Source organism: Gossypium arboreum, chromosome 5, assembly GCF_025698485.1.
Source record: "Gossypium arboreum isolate Shixiya-1 chromosome 5, ASM2569848v2, whole genome shotgun sequence".
In the NCBI taxonomy this organism is placed as follows: Eukaryota; Viridiplantae; Streptophyta; class Magnoliopsida; order Malvales; family Malvaceae; genus Gossypium; species Gossypium arboreum.
This window is the reverse complement of record NC_069074.1, coordinates 18,072,972-18,095,262: the sequence shown is the minus strand read 5'-3', so window position 1 is coordinate 18,095,262 and position 22,291 is coordinate 18,072,972. Positions and strand designations below refer to the sequence as shown.

General features: G+C 35.5%; 1 protein-coding gene, 1 long non-coding RNA gene and 2 pseudogenes across 2 annotated transcripts; 2 read left to right on the top strand and 2 right to left on the bottom strand.

Moving 5' to 3' along the window:
• Positions 1-1,039: 1,039 nt before the first annotated feature.
• LOC108450946 (uncharacterized) lies at positions 1,040-4,094 on the bottom strand (annotated as a pseudogene).
• A 60-nt stretch (positions 4,095-4,154) lies between these two features.
• On the bottom strand, positions 4,155-9,506 carry LOC108450945 (uncharacterized; annotated as a pseudogene).
• Positions 9,507-11,443: 1,937 nt separating this feature from the next.
• On the top strand, positions 11,444-12,835 carry LOC128293118 (uncharacterized). Its single transcript, XR_008283189.1, has 2 exons — positions 11,444-11,645; positions 12,562-12,835. It is a non-coding gene; the product is annotated as an uncharacterized LOC128293118 (long non-coding RNA).
• Positions 12,836-17,440: 4,605 nt separating this feature from the next.
• LOC108450944 (patatin-like protein 2) lies at positions 17,441-19,840 on the top strand. The gene is made up of 7 exons (XM_017748706.2): positions 17,441-17,820; positions 17,913-18,100; positions 18,239-18,425; positions 18,528-18,689; positions 18,794-19,096; positions 19,238-19,410; positions 19,526-19,840. The coding sequence occupies exons 1-7, from the start codon at positions 17,659-17,661 to the stop codon at positions 19,626-19,628; spliced, it is 1,278 nt and encodes a 425-aa protein (XP_017604195.1). The 5' UTR covers positions 17,441-17,658; the 3' UTR covers positions 19,629-19,840.
• The last annotated feature ends 2,451 nt before the right edge of the window (positions 19,841-22,291 follow it).

Sequence of the window (22,291 nt, the reverse complement as noted above, 5' to 3'; positions counted from 1 at the left end):
GAGATGCGGCGGCGCACGGCAGCAGTAACAGCAGCGACGGTGGCGGTGAGGATGAGTGATGCGTTTTTGGTCAACTCTTGAATGGTGATGGTAGGGGGGTTGATGTTGGCCTCGGTTAATGCGGTGGTTGGGGGTTTGGGTGTTTATTAAGTTTGGTTTTAAGTGTTTTTGGTGATGGAGAAAAGAAGGCAAAATAAATAAAATGGAGAAGTGATAGCGTGGTGAAGGTTAAGGCCGTTTAAGGTGCGACGGTAGAGCAGAGGTTTTTCAGCGGTGCTTCGGTAGTAAATAGGGCCGTCGAACGGTGGTGTTGGGTTGAGGTGTTGGCTACGAAAAAGAAAAAGGAAGTGGGGGTGGTGTGTTGGTGCTTTCGACGGCGGTGGGTGGTGGAATCGGTGAAGGTGTGGCGTGCAACGGCTAAGGGGGACGACGGTGGTGATAGACGATGGGCGGTGTGACGGCGGCGGCGGCGTAGCTTGCTTGGGTTAGGGTTTCTTTTGGTATTTGGAAAGGATGAAGATGAAGAAGATGAGAAGATTTGGGAATTTAGGGATTTTGGGTGTTTGAATTTATTTTTAATTAATTTTTATTTTGGGATATTGGTTATAGTAATTGGGTTAGGTGTAGGTTGGGCCAACTTTGGGTATTGGGTTTAGATTTATGTGGGTTTAAAGGAAATGGGTAGTTTGGTATTTGGGTTTGGGTTATTTTAGCTTTTGGGTAAATGGGTTAGGATTTGGGTATTGGGTTTGATTTTTGGTTTTGGTATATATGGATAAATGGGTTTGGGTAGGAATTTTAGTGGATGATGGGTTTTTTTTTTTTTCACATTAGCAAGTCGTGCCCACGCCACCTTCATTACTCGTCTTTTTGAAAATTAATTACTTCCACAGTATTCTTGAAAACATCAAATTAAATAAGAATTTATTTATTTACATCCTAATTTACTTAAACTAAAAATTTAAATAAATGAAAATAAATTTCGGTTGCCTCCCAAAACGCGCTTTTGTTTAACGTTGTTAGCTCGACGACCTGTTATTTAGACTTTTGGCTCATCGAGAACAATCTCCTCAACTGTGTGTGTTTGAAAATTCTCAAAAAAGGGTTTTAGTCGTTGACCATTCACTTTAAATCGCTTTCGTGTCTCTTCACTTTGAATTTCCACTGCACCATTCACAAATAAATTAGTAACAATAAACGGTCCAATCCATTTGGATCGAAGCTTACCAGCAAAAATCTTTAAGGTAGAGTCATATAAGAGCACTTTTTGTCCTATTGAGAATTGCTTCCTGGTGATAAACTTGTCATGAAATGCCTTCGTCTTTTCTTTATAAACTCGAGCATTTTCATATGCATCGTTTCTAATTTCCTCGAGTTCCTGGATGTCTAACTTCCGAGACTTCCCTGCAGACTCCATTTCCATATTACACTGCTTAACTGCCCAAAAAGCCTTGTGTTCTAACTTTCGTAGGGAGGTGGCACGGTTCTCAAAGCGAGTCGGTAAGGTGACATGCCTATTGGTCCCTTGTAAGTCATCCTATAGGCCCAAAGTGCGTCATTCAGTCTCAAACTCCAATCCTTCCTGTTAGGTTTAACCGTCTTTTCCAGAATAGATTTGATCTCTCGATTTGACACTTCGGCTTACCCGTTTGTTTGTGGATGGTAAGCAGTGGCAATTCGTTGAGTCACTCCATATTTCTCCATTAATGCACTTACGAGTTTATTGCAAAAATGTGTTCCTCTGTCACTGATTAATGCTCGAGGAGTGCCATACCTGGAAAAAATAAAACTTTTAAGAAAGTCAACTACGGTCTTAGCATTATCATTGCGAGTGGCCTTTGCTTCTATCCACTTAGAGACATAATCAACAGCTAAGAGCATATAAAAATTACTGAAAGAAGAAACGAAGGGACCCATAAAGTCGATGCCCCATACATCAAAAATTTCACAAATATGAATAGGAGTAAGAGGCATCTTATTTCGACGACTAAGGTTGCCAACTCTTTGGCATTTTTCACAAACTTTGCAGAAATAAAAGGCATCATGAAATATGTTGGGCCAAAATAATCCACATTCGAGAATTTTGTGTGCAGTGCGTTTAGGTCCAAAATGCCCTCCGCATGCATAAGAATGACAAAAAGTTAAGATAAATTGTACCTCTGTTTCTGCTACACAACGTCGTATTACCTGATCCGAGCAATGCTTCCAAAGGTAAGGATCGTCCCAAATGTAATATCGTGCATCCTTTCTTATCTTATCTTTTTTAGACCTTGGCAAATCTGAAGGAATAGTACCTGTGACGAGGTAATTTACTATGTCTGCATACCAAGGATGCATTGCCTTTGCTGAAAATAGGTTTTCATCTGGAAAGTTGTCCTTCAATGGTGTGTCGCCTACTGGAATCGGTAATCGAATCAGATGGTCAGCTACTAGGTTTTCGCTTCCCTTCTTATCCCGAATTTCAAAATCAAACTCTTGTAGGAGTAGAATCCACCTGATTAGTCGGGGTTTTGCCTCCTTCTTCCTTATTAAATCAAAGCTGCATGATCAGAAAAGATAATTACCTTAGTTCCCAATAGGTAAGATCTAAATTTATCTAAAGCAAACACAACAGCTAATAATTCTTTCTCAGTCGTTGTGTAATTGCTTTGGGCAGCATCCAAAATCTTCGAAGCATAGTAGACAACATGAGGCTCTTTCCCTATTCTTTGGCCAAGAACAGCTCTCACACTTTGGTCACTCGCATCACACATGATTTCGAACGGGAAGTTCCAATTTGGTGGCTGCACTATGGGAGCGGAGACCAATTTCTGCTTCAGCACATCAAACGCGTCTTTACAAGTCTGGTCAAATTCAAATTCTTTATCCTTTTGTAACAGACTACAAAGCGGTCGCGCGATTTTCGAGAAATCTTTCATGAATCGTCTGTAGAATCCTGCATGGCCGAGAAACGAACGAACTTCCCTCACTGATGAGGGGTAAGGTAACGAGTTAATAATGTCCGTTTTTGCCTTATCGACCTCGATTCCTTTCGAGGAAACTATATGACCCAAAATTTATCCTTTGTCAACCATGAAATGGTATTTTTCATAATTTAAACCAAGATTAAATTCTAGGCATCTTTGTAATATCTTAGCAAGATTATTGAGACATTCGTTAAAAGAGTTACCGTATACCGTGAAGTCATCCATAAAGACTTCGATGATTTTCTCGACGTAATCAGAGAATATGCTCACCATGCATCTTTGGAAGGTGGCCGGAGCATTGCAGAGTCCAAATGGCATCCGTATATACGCAAATGTTTCGAAGGGACACGTGAAAGTCGTTTTGTCTTGATCCTCCGGAGCCACTGGAATCTTGAAAAATCCTGAGTACCCATCGAGACAACAATAATGGGACTTACCGACTAATTGCTCGAGCATTTGATTGATGAAGGGGAGTGGAAAATGGTCTTTTCGGGTAGCTGCATTCAACTTCCTGTAATGGATGCAAACCCTCCATCCATTCTGTACTCGTGTAGGGACCAGCTCACCTAATTGGTTTTTCACCACTGTCACGCCAGTTTTCTTGGGCACGACATGAACTGGGCTAACCCAATTACTGTCGGAAATCGGATATATCATTCCAGCATCTAACAGTTTTTGGATCTCCTTCTTTACTACCTCCATCATGGGTGGATTAAGACGTCGTTGAGCATCCCTCTTTGGTTTCATGTTGTCTTCAATGGAAATTTTGTGCATACAGGTGGATGGACTTAGCCCTTTTATGTCGGCTATCTTCCAACCAATAGCTTCCTTATAATCTCTCAAAACTCGAACTAGACTTTCCTCCTCGTCTTTGGTTAACTTGTTTGACACTATTACCGGTAAGGTGTCTTTCTCTCCCAAAAAGACGTACTTAAGATGGTCCGGTAATGCTTTAAGCTCCAAGATCGGTGGCTGTAAAACCGAGGGTAACATTTTAGTTCGGGAAGGTAATAGTTCAAATTGGTTACCTCGGTTTGTCAACGACGATTGCATATCCAAGTGATTGACGATTTCTTGTAACGGATCTTCAATGACTGCGAATTCCTCGAGATGATGTAAAACTTCCATGTCAATGTTTCTGAAAAGAACAGTTTCCAACTCATCAAAGTCATGATATTCAGAATAATATTAAGTTAAACAATCTAAAATATCAATGCTAGAAATATTCAATAGTGAGTTAGGATGACCCATAGCCTCGTAGACATTGAATTTCACAATTTCGCCATCAAATTCCATGGTCAGCGTCCCACTTCGAACATCTATTTTTGCGCTTGCGGTACTTAGAAACGGCCTTCCAAGCAAAATGTCAGACGAATTAGTTGAATTATCATCTTCCATACTAATAATGTAAAAATCTGCAGGGAAAACTAATTCGTTAACTTTAACAAGGACGTCTTCAAGCAACCCTTCGGTGTAACACCCCCTTTACCCGAGGCCGTCGCCGGAGTCGAGCACGAGGCATTACTAAACTTATTTGAGCACTTAAACAAATTCAAACAATTTATATCACACTTTCCAGACAAGCTGTCCAACTGTGTCATAGTTGCTAAATAATTCATATCTCAAGTTATAAAACTCAAAATCCAAATCCGTAAATTTTCTATGAATTTATACTCATATATCTACTTACCAATTTTTTTCTAGAATTTTTGGTCAAGCCAATTAGTACAGTTTATTATTTAAAATCTCCCCTGTTTCAGGGTTTGACTACTCTGACCTTTGTGTATTACGAATCAGATATCTCTCTGTACAGAGCTGCAATGACTATGCCGTTTGTCTCTAATAAAACTAGACTCAATAAGGAATCTGTACATATAAAGTATGACTTCTAATTATATTTTTAAAATTTATGGTGAATTTCCAAAGTCAGAACAGGGGATCCAAAAATCGCTCTGGCCCTGTTTCACAAAAATTTAAACATCTCATAAAATATAGCTCATATACCTGTTTTGCTTCTTCCATATGAGAATAGACTCATCGAGATTCGATTCCATAATTTATTCATTATTTAATTCCATTTCTACTATTTTTAGTGATTTTTCAAAGTCAAACTACTGCTACTTACCGAAAACTATTTTAGTACAAATATTGTTAACTAGTTTATAACATCTTTACTTCAATTCATTCAAACTCTATACATGCCATATAAATCTTCAAACATAAAACAAAAGCTACCGAATTGATCTGGATAGTGTGCTTTGTTGTGTTGATCCGATCTACCCACTTCACTTCAAGTCAATCTACATAAAAATATTAAACACACACAAGTAAGCTTATTGAAGCTTAGTAAGTTCATAGGTTAAAAGTAATGCTTACCAAACATAATATTTCCAAACAATACCAAAACATTTACTAAAGTTTCTGCGATTCACAACCATTGTTATAATAATTCACATAGTTGAGCTCAACAAGTAACAACTACTCAATCTCTTCCATTTGGATCACTTCTCTTTATTTCTTATAATCAAATTAGGAAAGCGGCTTACGAAATTGAGTACGTCGTTGCTCAATGCCACGATTCACAACTCAGTATGGTTTTCCTCATTGAAATACCATACCTACATTTTTTAACTTCGGTATAGGAAATGCCATACCTACATTTCTTAACTCAAGTATGGATTTGATAATACCATACCTACATTTCACATTTCAAGTATGGATAATACCATACCTACATTTCACAACTCAGTATGGATGATACCATACCTACATTTCACACTTTGCCATGGAACAACCATGGTCTTATCCGTCAATTCATCACACATCACGATCTGAACGCATTACTCAATCCTGCGTTTTCCTAATTTGCATTTCCACATTTATTCTTTCATTAACAAAATCTACACAATCCCACAACAAATTAGTATATAATAACACATTATATACTTCAATCATTCACAAATAAACATCTAATTTCAACCATATGAACTTACCCGGCTAATTTGTAGAAGATATTGAAATTTTGGGACTATTCGCAACTTTTTCTTTTCCTCGTTCTTCTTTGGATTCTTGATCTATAATATAAAATATTTCTACTCATTAGCATTTATTTGATTTCTATTTCACTTCACAATTTATGCTGTTCAAATTTCGAAATTGCACTTTTACCCCAAAATTTACTGTTTTCACAATTTAGTCCCTACTCAATTCACCCATCAATTGAACTAATTTTTCTCAATTAACACTTTATTTTATCATTATAAAATATTTCAAAACCTTTATATTCTGAATTTCAACAGCAACCTTCAATTCACAACTTTTTCACAATTAGGTCCTAAATATCATTTCCTATCAAAATCACTTAATAAAACCACCTTAATATGAAATTAGAACTTAAATTTCATAATAATTCATCATAAAATTCCTTATCCATCCAGGGTAACTTCCAATTTCACCCAAAAATCAAAAACTAATGAATTCTACAAGTGGACCTAATTGTAAAAGTCATAAAAACATAAAAAGTATCAAGAAAAAGCAAGAATTAGACTCACATGATGTAAAAATATGAAAACCAGCTTTCTCCAGACCTTCTATGGCGTTTTGGCTGAGAAATTATGAAGAAAATGTCTAGATTTTTCAATTACATCATTATTTAACTATTAACTTTTATCTACTTCCAATTTTGCCCTTGTTCACATTGTTTTCTTGCTTATTTCATACCCAAACCGTCCAGCCATTAACCTTTGGGTCTAATTGCTCTTTAAATCCATCTTTTAAATACTTAAGCTATTTACTCACAATTTAACAAATTTTGTGCTATTTTCAATTTAATCCTTTTCAATTAATTAGCCATCCAAACGTTAAAATTTTCTAACGAAACTTTAATACTAACTCAATGACACTCCATAAATATTTATAAAAATATTTATAGCTCGATTTTCAACTTTGAGGTCTCGATACCTCATTTTTGACCCGTTTGACCTAATAAATTCTTTTAATTCACTAATTTCACCATTTCACAAATTCTTCTAAATTCTTACTTGACTCATAAATATTAAATTACTATCTTGTTCAATCTTATTTGTCGAATTTAGTGATCTCAAATCACCATTTCCGACACCACTGAAAATTAGGCCGTTACATTCGGGATAGACGACTGACCTGTTCGCCAACTGGATTATTACTCCTGTCTCTTTTAAAGGACCCGCATTAATCAACTTATAAATAGAATAAGGCATAACATTAATAGAAGCCCCTAAATCACACATAGCTTTCTTAATGCCTACATTACCTATCTCACAGGAAATAGCAAACATACCTTGGTCCTTGAATTTGGCGGAACTTTCTTTTGCAGTACTGTGGAGACATTTTCTCCTACATTTACTCTTTCGTTACCTATTAACCTCCTTTTGCTAGTACACAATTCCTTGAGGAATTTTGCATAACGGGGGATCTGTTTGATAGCGTCGAGTAAATGAATATTTACCTCCACCTTTCTGAATGTCTCGAGGATTTCTTTTTCCTCCTTCTCTTTCTTATCCCTTGCAAGCCTCCCTGGAAAAGGAGGTGGCATTACAACTGGTCTCTGAATTTCTGACTCTGGCCTAGTTGTTGGATCATAGATCTGCTTTTCCTGTTCCTTTTCTTGCCTATGACTTTTAGTTGGTACTGTTTCCAGAACCTTTCCGCTACGAAGGGTGATTGCACTGGCATTCTGCCGAGGGTTCGGCTCTTTCTGGGAAGGTAATTTACCTTGAGACTCTAAGCGATTAACTGCCATCGAGAGTTTACTAACTTGATTAGTTAACTCTTGTATTGATGCGTCTGTCCTCTGTTGATATTTTGCAGCATCGACGGCAAGTCTTTCCACAACAGCTTCTAAAGATGTGCTCGGCTTGTGTTGTTGTTGTGGTTGTAGAGGTCTCGGTTGGTATAGTGGATTATATCGGGGATTAGCTCCGTAATTCAGGTTGGGATGATCCTTCCACCCAGGATTGTAGGTGTTGGAGAAAGGATCATAACGTCTTTGCGGAGGTCCTGGAAAACCTCCGACAGCATCTACATGTGCTGTTGAATTGTTGTTAAGGATTGGGCACAAATCCATCGGGTGTTCAGACGTAGTACAAATTCCACAAAGTGGGGTCAAACTCTTCTTTTCTGTAAGCAAAGATTGAACAACATTCGTAAGTTTATCCAATTTATCTTCTAAAGTTGAAATGTTTACCCCATTAACCCGTCTTGTCGGTTCTGAATTTGGCCTATATTGTTGAGAATTTGCCGCCATGGTGGATATTAGCTTTCTTGCCCTTTGAGGGGTCATATTGACAAGCGCTCCTCCGCTAGCAGCGTCGATCATCTTCATTTCCATAGGGAGCAAACCCTCGTAGAAATATTGAAGAAGTGATTGTTCGGTTAACCCATGTTGAGGACAACTCGCACACAGTTTTTTGTACCGCTCCCAGTAGTCGTAGAGCGATTCACTCTCCAATTGGCGAATTCCCACTATTTCCCTCCTAAGCTCGGCTGCTCGTGACGCTGGGAAGAACCTGTCAAGAAATACACGAGATAAGTCATCCCACGTTGTGATAGAACCGGGAGGTAAGTAAAATAACCATTCTTTTGCTGTATCAACTAAAGAAAAAGGAAAGGCCCGAAGTTTGATCTTATCTTCGAGTACTCCCTGGGGTTTCATGCTTGAGCAGACCATGTGGAATTCTCTCAAGTGAGTGTGTGGATTTTCGTTCTTCAAGCCTCGAAAAGTGGGCAAAAGGTGAATCAAGCCCGACTTCAATTCAAAAGGGGTTCCTCCGGTTGGATAGTTGATGCATAACTGTGTTTGCTCGTTGGGAGCAGCGGCTAGTTGACGAATGGTTCGGTTTGCCATTCTTTCTAGTTCACAGAGGTTGTTTTTTGTTTCAAAGAGTGGTTCGGTCTCAGGTTCAACCTCTTCGACTTGTTTCCCACGTCGAATTGCCTCTGCACGAATTGCTTCGCTCAACTTTTCAACGTCAGATTCTAGGATTCCTTGTCCTAGCTCTATTCCTATTTTACTTGCACGTTTAAGAGCTTCTGTCTCTTTTCGTCGTGCTCGCGCCGATTTTTCGATCTCTGGGTCGTATTCGAGATCTCATGATGAAGATCTGGTCATGAAGACGATTTAAACAATTGTAAGTGTTGCCAGTCCCCGGCAACGGCGCCAAAACTGATGGCTGTCGATTCCACCAATATAAACCTACACCTAGTTTGCAAATTAAAGCAGTATAGGAAGTAGGGTCGATCCCACAGAGACTGGAATTGCTGAAAATTGTTTGTTTCTTGACCAGATTAGTGTCTGGGCAGTTGTCGTGCCCGTGACGTTTGGGGGGGAATAAAATATAAAACTTGAAATAAACACAAGAAAACGTAAAAAGTAAAAAGTAAAAAATGAAATAAAAATAAATAACGAAATAATTTAAAGGGAAATCAATAAAACTTAGCTCAGCCTTAAGCACGGGTTTTCCCGTCTTTGACCTGATCTTCGAAATTAGGTGAACTCCTCATTTCCGATAAGCTAGTTATAGCTACCAAGGACGCCTCGGACACCAACTCTTCCTTGTGTAAATTAGTTATAGAACGTCCTATAACTAACCTTTACCGATCGAACAACCTACGAAACGTTTGTGATTTAGAACTCCGGCAGCTTTGCCTTCTAGAAGAGCCTAGCTCGAACCAATGCCCTCAAACATTGGGACATTTAAATTCGGTTACTACTTCCCTTGACGGAACCAAACAGCAATCCCCACTTGGCACGCCAATGTGTTCACGGAAGACCAATTAGACAATCGATCCTTTCGGAATTCCAAATGTACGTCTAGCCACACTAACTCAAACGACGTCTTTTTTGACTTAGTATTGACTTGACTTTGTGAGTTGACGAAGTCATACTCTTAATCCGGAGAAATAATAAATATTGAAAGTTGGGAGTTAAACAGCTCGGGTTCATAACTCACGGGGATTTTGACGGGGTTAACACCGGCTTAAAGCTGAAAGGGGTTTAGTGTGGCATGAATTTAATCATGCTTGAAGGTTATGGAAATGATAGAAATTATATGAAAAAGGTAGTAGAAATGGATAGGAAAAATTGCAAAGAGAATTAGACAAATTTTGTAAAAAGAAGACAAAATAATCTATTGCTCAATTGAATTAAGAAAAAGAAAACAAAGTGGATAATGGAATTCCAAAATGAAATAGGAATGTAAAGACAATTGATTAATAGATGATTTCTTAAGAACTAAAACCCCCTATTTATATAGATAGGGTTTACTAAAAATAGCTTAAGAAAATTAATATAAAATCTAAAATAATAATAATTAAAAAAAATAAACTTAAAATAGAATTTCCTATTTTTGGCTTTTTACAAAGTCAAATTTATGACTAGTCCTTGGCTTGCTCCATCTTTTCGCTTTGGCCCATTCCAATGATTTTCTTCTAATTTGGCCCCTTTTCAGCTTGCTTTTGATCAATTGCATCCCTGACAAGAATTAAATCATAAAAACACTTAATTAGCAGGATTCAGTTCATCAATAAACCAAATTAAGCATAAAAAATATGCAATTTGATATGTTTATCAATCCCTCTTATTTCTTCAAGAATTTTCTTCTTGTATAAAAAACCTGGAAGACCTGGTAATCATATCCAAGCCAACACCTTGCTTGAGTAGGGTTGTAAGGGATTGAATTCTTTTGTCCAACGTTGAAACGGTCAAATATTGACCGGAAGTCATCCAAGGGCCTTGCAGCAAAACTTTAACATAATCATCAATAGATTGAAATTTAGCCAAAAAATATCCATTCTCAATGTCCATGAGATAGAAGGGCTTTGAGGGATACCAAAGGCTACTAATTCTATTATTTAGGGCACTATATCCAATGTTTCTTCCAAATAATTTTAAAACTACTGTAACGGGAGCATTTATGATTCTATCCATTTTTACCTAACAATAATAATACCTTGTGTGCATCACACCGCAAATATTAGATGGAAGAGTTAATGATGGGACAAAAACTTGCCTGTGGGGTGTAACGCCCCAATTTTCGGGAATCCTGTGAATGTTGGCATAGGTTTAATTATGTTAGTGGGCCTCTAGAAAGCCCAAGCTTAAGATAGAACCCGGCAATTTTAGTTAATTTTTGTTCCATAAGAAAAAAGGGGGTGAAATTATGAAATAGGACCTGTGTGAAAATGTTTGAAAATGCTATAGGCTAAATTGAAGTGGCCAAATAAATAGGAGTGCAAAATAGGAGGATTGCAAGACAAACCTCCCATTTTACATGAAGTGGCCAGCCATCATGTTGTTGTAGACAAAATGTGCACTTGATATCCATAATTTATGGTACAAATTGATACAAATTGATAATAGGTTAGGTAAATGTTCCATGATAATAGGTTAGGTAAATGTTCCATGATAATGGGTTAGGTAAATGTTTCATGATAATGGGTTAGGTAAATGTTTCATGATAAGAATTTCATGTCTTTTGTATCAAGAATTAAATGGATGAAATATGAAGTTTTATTAAAAGAAAAAGGGGTGAAAAGAACAAAGTTTTGTCCATCTTTGTTCATCATAGCTGAAAGTTAGAGAAGAGAAAGGAGAGGAGAAAGCTCTTGAGTATTCGGTCATTAGGAGGAGGAAAATTGAAGGTAAGTTCTTGGTACCTTGCTTCTATTTTGAGGTTCATGAGTTCTTCTTGATTCTACCTTAACTCTTGAAGTATATTTTGATTTTTAGTTGTGTTGTGAGCATTTAGTCATGAATTAAAATGAAGGAAATGGTTGTTGTTTCATGTTCTTTTGATGAAAAATGGAAGATAGGTGAAGTTGAGCCAAACAAATGAGCATGCATGTGCCTTAGATGTTAAAGGGAAAAATCGGCTAACATGTTGTGCTTTAAAATGATGAAATGGAGATTATACTTAAGTAAAATCATAGATATGTGATGATTGATTGGTGATATACATGTTTAAATAACATGCATGCAAGTTATGTGTGAAAGAGTGATTTGGTAATAAATCTGCTTGGAATAGCAGCAGTAACGTGACTTTGGAAAATCACCATAAATTGTGGGAGATGAATTAGAAGCTGCATAAATTATGTAATTAAAGCTTAATGAGTCTAGTTTCAAATGGAATAAACGAAAACATATTTTGAATTCTGTACAATGAGAAATTTGATTCGTAATGAAGATTGGTCAGATTAGTTAAACAGTGAAACATGGGAAACTTTGAGAAAAATCTGGTATTGATTGGCTAGACCAAAAATTCTGAAAATTTTATGGATAGAAGATATATGACTCTATTTTCAGGGAAAATTAATGGAACTTGATTTGGAGTTTCATAGCTCCAGTTATAAATAATTTAGTGACTGTTGCTCAGGAAGACAGATTGCAGTGAAATTATGATTATGTGGTAAACATTGACAAAAAATTGTTAATGAGTTGCTTATTGATTTCTTATAAGCTTACTATGATCTGTAGGTGTGGTTGGTCGAATATTGTAAGGGGTTAATACGTAGTTTTTATTTGAATAGTTAGATTAACGTGTTAGTAATCCAATTGTAGGCGGTTCGTGTGTGGATCTCGTCAGCATATCGTCGCAAACAGGTGTGTAACTAACACCCTATTTCTTAGTCTAGATCGGCAAAAGTCGAAAAGCCGAAATGCCGAAAACTGGTATTTTGTAGATTTTCGAGTGTGCGAATGCTGGTGAGGTAAATCGATTAATGTTTTTGGTAAGGGACTGCAAAGTGCATGATTTCTGTGCCATCGATATTTTTGGGCTTAATGGGCCAAAATTGGAATGATGGGCCAACGGGCCCAATTCGGTAAGAACCCTCGGTAGTGATTCTGTTAGTACGTGAAAAGTAGGAATATGCATGAAAAACCCTAAAATAGATAAATTACTGAAATACCTTTAAAAGTGGAAAATTTACGGTTTACCCTAGTAGATAAATTACCGAAATACCCCTAGGGTTAAATTGACCTAAATGCATGTTTGATGTTGTTATTTCTTGCATGCCATGTTGTTATTATCGATGCATGAGATTGGGATATTGATGGAGGAAATCTGAAAGTGGCTTGTCCACGTCTTTGGAGGCTTTGCCTCAATTCTTGATAAGCGAGCAGCAAATTTGCAAGCTGTGGAGTGTTAAATTTGGGTGGGTTGAGCTATTCCCACATGGAGTGTATGGCTGGTACGGGTGGAGTGTAGTGGTTGGTGGGTTGAGTAGTCTCCCAAATGGGCATGCATATGTTTCTTGATGTTGCATGTATTTTGAAATGGGCCTATGGGCCATCTCATTATCTGAATAAGGGCTAAGGCCCGGTTTATTATAATCTGAAAAGGGCTTTGGCCCATACCACTATTACTGAATGGGCTTAGGCCCAATAGGCTTGAGTGACTTGGGCTTTGAATGGGTTTTCCTTACACCGAGTTTCCCCAAACTCACCCTTTTATTTTCATCCACGCAGAAATCCCCAACCATAGTGGGCTTGGAGTCGTGAGGGAATTGAGTGGCCACCCATTCTAAAGTTTGATTTTCTTCGTGAACTGGACATCCTTTTAATTACGTTTGAGGTTTTAGGCTTTTAAATGTAATAAGGCCGCTTATTTATTTTGATGGTTTTAATATGTATTACTAAGATAGGTAATACTTATTTTAACTGTTGAAATTGGATAGCTTTAGGGCGCGTTTTCAAAAACAACAGTTGATTTCAAAATAACACGACAACAAGCAAAGCTTCCGCAATGAAAGTATTTTCTAAAATTAATCACTTTTCCTAAAAATGACTTAATCGAATCGGTTTCCTAGAAATATCCATGACGTTAAGGTGTGGCAATGGCGGTATGCATGTCTAGGATTGGATCCGAAGGGAGCTTGGTACTTAAGCGATCCGATGGACTCACCACCTCTTTTCCGGTTTCCTACGGTGCATGACTTCCATTCACTTTAACCCTTAATGAATTAATCTTTTGAACATCAAGTACGATTTTCTGGACTTAGAATGGAATTTTTTTTTTATGTTTTTGATGTGGCATGCTGGATCCGGCCATAACTTCTGGGCCGGGTTTGGGGTGTTACATGGGGTTGTAACATGGAAAGTCAAATCTTTAATTATGAAAACGGGTTGATTTAGCTAACCATCCCTCAGCCACCAAATTTCCAATGGAAACTTGTTTATTTTTTTTTCCTAGTCATATTCAAAATATTTTATATTTATATAAATTTCAATAAATTGTGAGTATTCATATTTATATAACCTCTTCAGTTTTGTTCTTTTTACCTAAATAAAATATTTGAAAGCTTAATAAATTAAAAAAACATAAACCTCAGCTTATTTATTGTAAATTTGTGAGCCTTATTCATAAATGTAGACTTTTATAGTGATGCTTAACCAGGTAAAAGGTAAGTTTCACCCAAAATTTTGTAGCTTAAATTTGTCTATAAGTGGATGTGAGCAAACTTTTTCTTAAAATAGTTATCTAATTTTATAAAAATTATTTTAGTTGTCATTTAATTTCTTTTTATTTCTTTTAGTACTTAAATTTATATTATTATTAAATCATCTAAAAATAAAAAAAATTAAAGTACGTTAAATTTATTGATGTGACATCTATATAGAAATTTACAACTATGTCACGTTAACAATTATTTACTTCTTTTAAAATTAAAAATATATTTTATATTTTTAAATATTTTATTATTTTTAAATTATTTTTATATTTTAAAAAATTAATTATTTACTAACATGTCACCCACGTGAATTATCACGTGGATGTCATATTAGCAAAATTAATATTTATTAATTTTTATCTATTTTGAGTGATTTGATAAATAACAAAAAGGTAAAAAAAAAAAAAGAAGAGGAGGTAAAAATTGCTTTGTTATAGATATCTTGGCTAGCTATGACTTCCTATAAAAACAAGGCTTATTCAGAGAGGGATGAATATTTGATGGAATATGCAAATTGTGCTTTGAGGAGCTGGAAACTACGGACTATCTGTTTTTTGGTTGCAGGTTCACTAAAGTAATTTGGGAAGGGATTTTGCAGCACTGTCAATTGCAAACGCAAGCTGGAAATTGGCAACACAATGAAGAGATTAAAAGGGAAGGCATTGATAACTATTATTTTGAAGCTTGGATGGAATGCTTGTATTTACTGGATTTTGAAGGAACCAAATAATAGACATTTTATAGCAGTTCAAATGACAGAGGCAGAGGTTTTAAACAAAATTAAAGAGGTGATAAGTTTGAGACTGATGGGTACTAATATTAGAAGAAATGATATTGTAAATAATAGATTGTCTTTAGCTTGGGGTATACATGATATTAGAGGAAATTATTAGTCATTACTAGTTCATTTCACTGTTTCTACTGTTGTATACAGTTTCTTATGTAGCACATTTCTGCTTTCTTTGGGTAATAAAGTCACAATTATTCAAAAAGAAAATTAAATTGCTAGTTAAAATGATTTTTTTTTTTTTTGTAAAGTTTGAAAATTAAATAAGTTATTATGCCATAATATATAACTATTTGGAAGAAGTTGGACGGCAATAATATGTTTAATTGAAAAGAAATAATGACTTATTTGATCCTTAAACTTTATGAAAAATTCATTTTAATCCTCATTTAATTTTTCGTTAGAAAATAGTGGCGAAGCCACGGGAGCTGACAGGGCCCTGGCCCCCATCTAAAATGAAAAATTTTCAATTTCACCCTTTGTAATTTATCAAATTTTAAATTAGTAGTGATAAAATTGTACTTTAGCCCCAAAAATAATAAAAATTTGATTTAATCATTTAAAAGTCATAAATATATAGACTATTAAAATGATGAAATTGTATTTTTACTATTGTAAAGATATACAATTTAATTCCAGTCCCAAAATTTTTTTTGGCTCCGTCATTGATGGAAAATTAACGTTTTTTAATTTTGTTGATGTGGTACACACATGAATTACCACGTGGATGACACATCAACATTTAATTAATTTTTAAAATTTAAAATTTAAAATATATAAAAATTATTTTCAAAATTAAAATCATTAAAATATTTTAAAATTATAAAAATATTTAAATATATTAAAAATTATTTTTAATATTTTATAATTTTAAAAATTAATTAAATGTTGACATATCATCCATGTGGTAATTGCGTGTATGTTATGTCAACAAAAAACAATAAATGTTAATTTCTCTATCAATTTTAGGGTGATTTGAAAAATATATATAAAATTTAAGAGTTAGAAAAATAAAAATTTAAATATAAAGCTAAAATAATTTTTCCGCAAAAATTAATAAAAGTAGTGTATATTGTATAAAATTAATAATAAAGTCTAGTGAAGGCCTGGAAAATCTGTAGCCGACGTTAAAAGTTTACATTAAATCTTGGTTCCCAGGTCCGTTCGGGCATGGCCCAATTACAGTCCACTGATTGGAACTTCAGATCTTTAAGCCTGACAAGCCTTTAATGGGCCCAAAAATTGGTGGGACAATATAAAAAAGAGGGAACTTCGACGTAAAAAATTATGAAAAGTTAGAATATTGATAAAATATCAATTATAAAGAAGTCATAAAAATGTAAAACAATGTTAGTTTTACGAAAAACAGGGTTGAGGGAGTTGCTACTGCCGTCATGTCCTACCACCCTTCAAACTTGTCTCCGAACTTGGTTCTACCCTACCCTAGAAACTTGCAGACCTTTCTCCGACTACTCTTCTAATTTAGAAGAAGTAAAAATGATTTAGATGACAAAGAAAGCTTTAGCCTCGTATGAATCACAATTTTTTAGTGAAATTGCTTCGCGGTTTCCCATTTCCACAAGAGTTTGACGCTGTAATTGTGGAGATCCACGAGTTAATTTGAAAGTATTCATGGCGTTTAAAAGTACAAAACAAGAACATTGATAAAAATGAGTTGAAATCTTCGTATCAGTATTGTTGCAAATTTTCAGCGCATGCAATAAAAGGTTGCTACGGTTACAGCAACAACGTATGTACTCTTGAGTATTATCACACCAGCGGTAGTACTAATCATTGGCTCCTGACGTACGAAAGTTGCCTTTGAAAGGTGTAGTCAACATTATTGACTTTAATCTCCTTCCTAAAAGTTTCTTGCTTGAATAATTCCTGAATAATTGTTTACTAATTCCCGTGGATGGCGACAGCCGTACAGGTGCTGCTTGAAGGGAAGAATTACTGTTGCATAAGTAGGTCCACTCTCACGTGTTGAAGTTTCAAATGGAAAAGTAATACGACGACTTAGGCAAAAAAACAAAACAAGTTTAGAAAAGTACATTTGCTCACTATTTCAAACCCTATGGGTTTCCTTGAAGTTGGGATTTTCTATTAGGAAACAACATAGATTGTATTTCGGTCGACCAAGCTTGGCCGATCTATCCAAGAAACTGCAAGCCGTTTTCGCTTTGCATGAAGACTAATGGCATCGTTGAATGATTCAATTTAGCATGCATGAGAGAGAGAGAGAGAGAGAGAGAGAGAGAGAGAGAAGTAGTGCTGCCTTCAACTGTATAAATACCCATGACATGCCTTCCTCCAGAGAGCATCAAACATACTAACTAACCAGTAAAGCTTTTAGACATCTGATTCTACTAGTTCTCTTGCTCAAACCCCGAATACATTTCGATCTCTGTCATCATAATGGGAAGTATCCCACACGACAATTTTGCAGTTGCAAGCCCAAAATCTCCCCTTCAAGCTCCCACCTACGGGAACTTAATCACTGTTCTCAGCATTGATGGAGGTGGAATTAGGGGGCTTATCCCCGGAACTATTCTTGCCTTTTTAGAGTCTCAGCTTCAGGTTGCTACAAATTTGTTTTCATTCATTATCGGACACATATTTTTACCATTTTGTATGTTAATATATATGCATGTTAATTTTGCTATTTACAGAAGCTGGATGGTGAGGAAGCAAGACTGGCAGACTATTTTGATGTCATAACTGGGACTAGTACGGGTGGCCTTGTCACTGCCATGCTGACGACCCCAGATCCCAATAACGGAAATCGCCCCCTTTTCGCTGCCAAAGATATCAATGATTTCTATCTTGAACACTGCCCAAAAATCTTCCCCCAAGATTGGTAATTAACTGATGATCATTTGTAGACTTGTAGATGAGAATAAAACCGAAGCAAAAATCATACTAACAAATGTCATATAAATGATATACTATGATTACGGGGAATCTGACATGATATGCCGTTTGTTATATGTAACAGCACCCCATTTGCCCCAGCTACAAATTTGGTGAAATCACTAACTGGTCCCAAGTATGATGGCCAATATCTGCACAAGATTGTTAGAGAGAAGTTGGGAGAAACCCGATTGCACCAAACACTGACAAATGTTGTCATCCCCACGTTTGACATCAAACAACTCCAGCCAAAAATCTTCTCCTCCTATGAGGTTTTATTACTCTGCAACAAATACCCTATTATTACATATTTAAATTATAATCTCCTCCTTTGCCTTTGTTCTTTTTGCCCTGACATATATGTAAATTTGTAGGTAAAGAACAACCCTTGCAAAAATGCTTTGCTCTCCGATATATGCATAGGAACGTCTGCCGCGCCAACTTATCTTCCAGCCCACCAGTTTGAGACCAAGGATTCCACTGGCAAAGTTCAAGAATTCCATCTTATTGATGGTGGAGTTGCTGCTAATAATCCCGTATGTATTTATATCTATCTAAAATGATGGAATTGATGTCGCAAGTAATTCACAGAAACCTTAATCTTCATATATATGTTGTTCATTTGGGTTAATTCCTGCAGACCTTAATAGCCATCAATGAAGTGAGCAAAGAGATCACTCGCGGGAGCCCTGATTTCTTCCCTATAAAGCCAAACGACTATGCTCGCTTCCAAGTTTTATCCTTGGGTACCGGTTCCCAGAAATGTGAAGAGAAGTACCCTGCTCACATGGCAGCAAAATGGGGTCTCTTGGGATGGTTGACCTGCGAGCACTCCACTCCCCTCATTGATGTCTTCATGCAAGCAAGCAGTGATATGGTGGACTTTCACAATGCTACTGTTTTCAAAGCACTTAAATCTGAAAATAGTTATCTCCGTATTCAGGTATATGATCTATATATGGAAGAGACAGAGAAATCAAGATTCATTCTTTTATTGGGAAATGTAGCTGCTAGGTCATACATAACATAAAAGAGACCTAGCATATACATACGTGACCTAATTCAAGCCAAAAACAATTTGCAGGATGATACATTGAGTGGGACAGTGGCATCTGTGGATATCGCTACAAAAGAAAACTTGGAGAATCTTGTAAAAGTTGGGAAAAATCTGCTGAAAAAACCAGTTTCCAGGGTGAACGTGGAGAATGGTAAATTTGAGCCTTCCAATCAGGGTACAAATGAGGAGGCGCTCATCAGGTATATATATATATAGTTAATCCAACATGTATCATATTCTTTGAGTTCCACCTTATGTTATTAGTCTACTATATATCCATATATAGTGCTAATTCGGATTATTTTTGGCTTGCAGATTAGCGCAAGTGCTATCTAAGGAAAAACGGCTTCGTGACATGACATCACCTCTTGGAAAGCACCAGCTTGTAGGGCATAGAACAGCTGATCCATCTTCTTAATTTCTTAGGAATTTCAGAAATTTAATTTAATTAGCTGTTAACTACCCCTAATTAGCCTTGAATTATTTTATTATTTGATTTCAGAAATTCATATATATGTAGCATGTTTTGCCTTCTTTTCTTAAAAAAAAAAAATTTAGTGTGCGTAGCTAATGTATTAATTACAGCCGTCAATTTGTAATCGATTAATTATTTCTTCTTCTTTGTTTAAATTATCATATTTCCACGCACTTTTATATATATTGTCTTTAATTTCCTAACATTTTCTTCAATTCGCAACAAAAAATTTATGTTTGAAATCATGTTAGAAGTAGACATCAAGTTCAATTGTGAATAAGTACTTCCTTCTCATATCTGCTCCTAGTCTTGTGAATTGTCTACCTAATCAAAATTGTAACCAAATCCAATTAATTTTGATTTTATTATAAAAAATTAACAATTTAAATATAAGTTAAAATCGTATTGTTAACATAGTTACTGGACGGAGAACCAAAGAGCCGAGCAAGGCTGGAACCGGAAAGGTGAGCTCGTTTGGGACCAATCGGAAGAAGTTCAAAGATAACGATTTGAGAGACAAGATGGGGATATGAGAAATGAGAGGGTTGCTATTAGACATGAAGGGGATAATGATGGTAGGGATAAAGATGATGAACAATGTGTTAAAAGGGAAACGAGTCCATGGGGTTATTGATGACAAAATACATAGTTTGCAACGATGCTTTAGTAGGATGGTGCAAAAACTTTATAAAAATAGAAGACCTAAAGATGAATATGAGTGAAGCGGGGCTTGTTGGTTTTTCAATTGTAAGAATCTCGGGCACAATAGTGCTTATGGTATTTGAAAGTGAGGAAAAGATGAAGCAGGTGGTATTGGAAGAAGGTAAAATCTTGGATGAATGGTTCTTAAAGAAACAAGTATGGACTGATTCAATTAAAATGGAGAACCGAAGAGTTTGGCTATCTTGCTATGGTGTGCCAATTCATGTGTGAAATATTTTGACACCAAAGCATGGCAGGGTGGTGGGGAGAGTTTATTTCCATTAATGAGGAAACTCAAGAACCTATATCTTTTATGAGAGGAAACATCCAACTCATCACGGATTGTTTTAATGGTATCGATGAAGTAATTGACCTGCAAGTTGGTAATTAAATTTATTTTATTCATGTGTTGGAAATATATTTCAGCTTAGTAAGATATTCTGTCATTTTCAGTAATTCCGATGAAAGCAACGGCAATGAGAAAATAAAGATGAACGGAAGTGACGATCGAAATAAGGGTACTGAGGCTCGGTTAGAATACCATGAGTCATGTTCTGATAAGGTGGCAAATGTATTGGTATGGAGAAACGTGCTAGTGACATTAATACAAAGCTGAATGTTGATATGGGAATTTGTGAAACGACGTATGATTGTGAAAATTCAGATGGCGTTGTAGGAGAGAAAATTTTAAATGAAGGGAATGGAAACCAGGAAGATATAATGAATGGCCTAGTGGGCATAGGCAACGAAATTGGATTTGGATGCGATGTGCCTTAAAGCTGTTAATACAAATCATGGGAATGGGGATTGTAATATGGGAGTGGATATATCTAAGGATAAGGAGAAGCATGTAGACGCATCTGAGTACAAATTAAATGTGTAAAATAAACACTATGAACATAATATTTAATATAAAATCTATAAATTAAATAAACAAGATGCTTCATTTTTTCTAATATTTTCCCATAAAACAAATAAGAAGAAGGAAAAGGAGAAACTTTACAAGTTTTAGTCTCATGTTGTAAATAAAGAAAAAATATTTTAATTAATTATAAAGAAGTCATTAGCTTTAGTTAAAAGTAAAAAAAAAATTATCACATCAGTAATCTATTAGTGGATTAACGAAATTTTTAACAGTGGTTATCATTTCGAACAATTATCTTATTTGGATGACTAAATTGACAAAAAAATTTAAAGTGACCAAAATCAGAACAATTCTATTTTAGAGTGATATGCATTAATATAGTTTACCCAAATTATAATTAACCTCCCCATGATAAATAAAAGTCTAACATGACTAAAAGTTGGCAAAGATATTTATATCAAAGGTTAAAGCTTAATGATATTCTTTATACTTATCAATTTATGCATAATTAGTCTAGAGATGTATTCAGAAAATCTTTTAGAGAGGTTGAAATTGAACTATAAATTTTTGAATGGTTAAAATATAATTTTATTATATATTAATTTAAGATTTCATCATTTTAAAAGGATTTAACATGATTTTTTTCATGAGGAGTAAAAATATAATTTTATCATATGTTAATTTATATTTTCATTACTTATATGTGTACTAAATAGCAACTTTATATTTTTGGGAGGCAAGGCCATACCTACCCCTTTTATTTGCCCTTGATTTAGCTCCTTTATTTTTATTTCTTCAAAATCAATCCCTCTACTTTTTGAATTATACATTTATTACAACACTTAATATTACAGACAGAGAATTCGGTAAGGGTATAGAAGCACATCCTGCACCCGAAATGTCAAAGCAGCTTGAAGCCCTTCATTTTTTCCATCAACTCTATTAAAAATTAGGTATAATCACAACTTTAACTTTCAACTTTTACAACTTTCATCAATTTAGTCACTACATATTTTTTTCTTTTATTACTAAAAATTTA

Bases quoted from the DNA above. Each gene is read 5' to 3' on its own strand.
- LOC108450944 (XM_017748706.2), top strand. From the start codon at position 17,659: ATGGGAAGTATCCCACACGACAATTTTGCAGTTGCAAGCCCAAAATCT. The intron at 18,426-18,527 runs GTTTTATTACTC...GTAAATTTGTAG, and splicing joins AAATCTTCTCCTCCTATGAG to GTAAAGAACAACCCTTGCAA. The intron at 19,097-19,237 runs GTATATGATCTA...AACAATTTGCAG, and splicing joins ATAGTTATCTCCGTATTCAG to GATGATACATTGAGTGGGAC.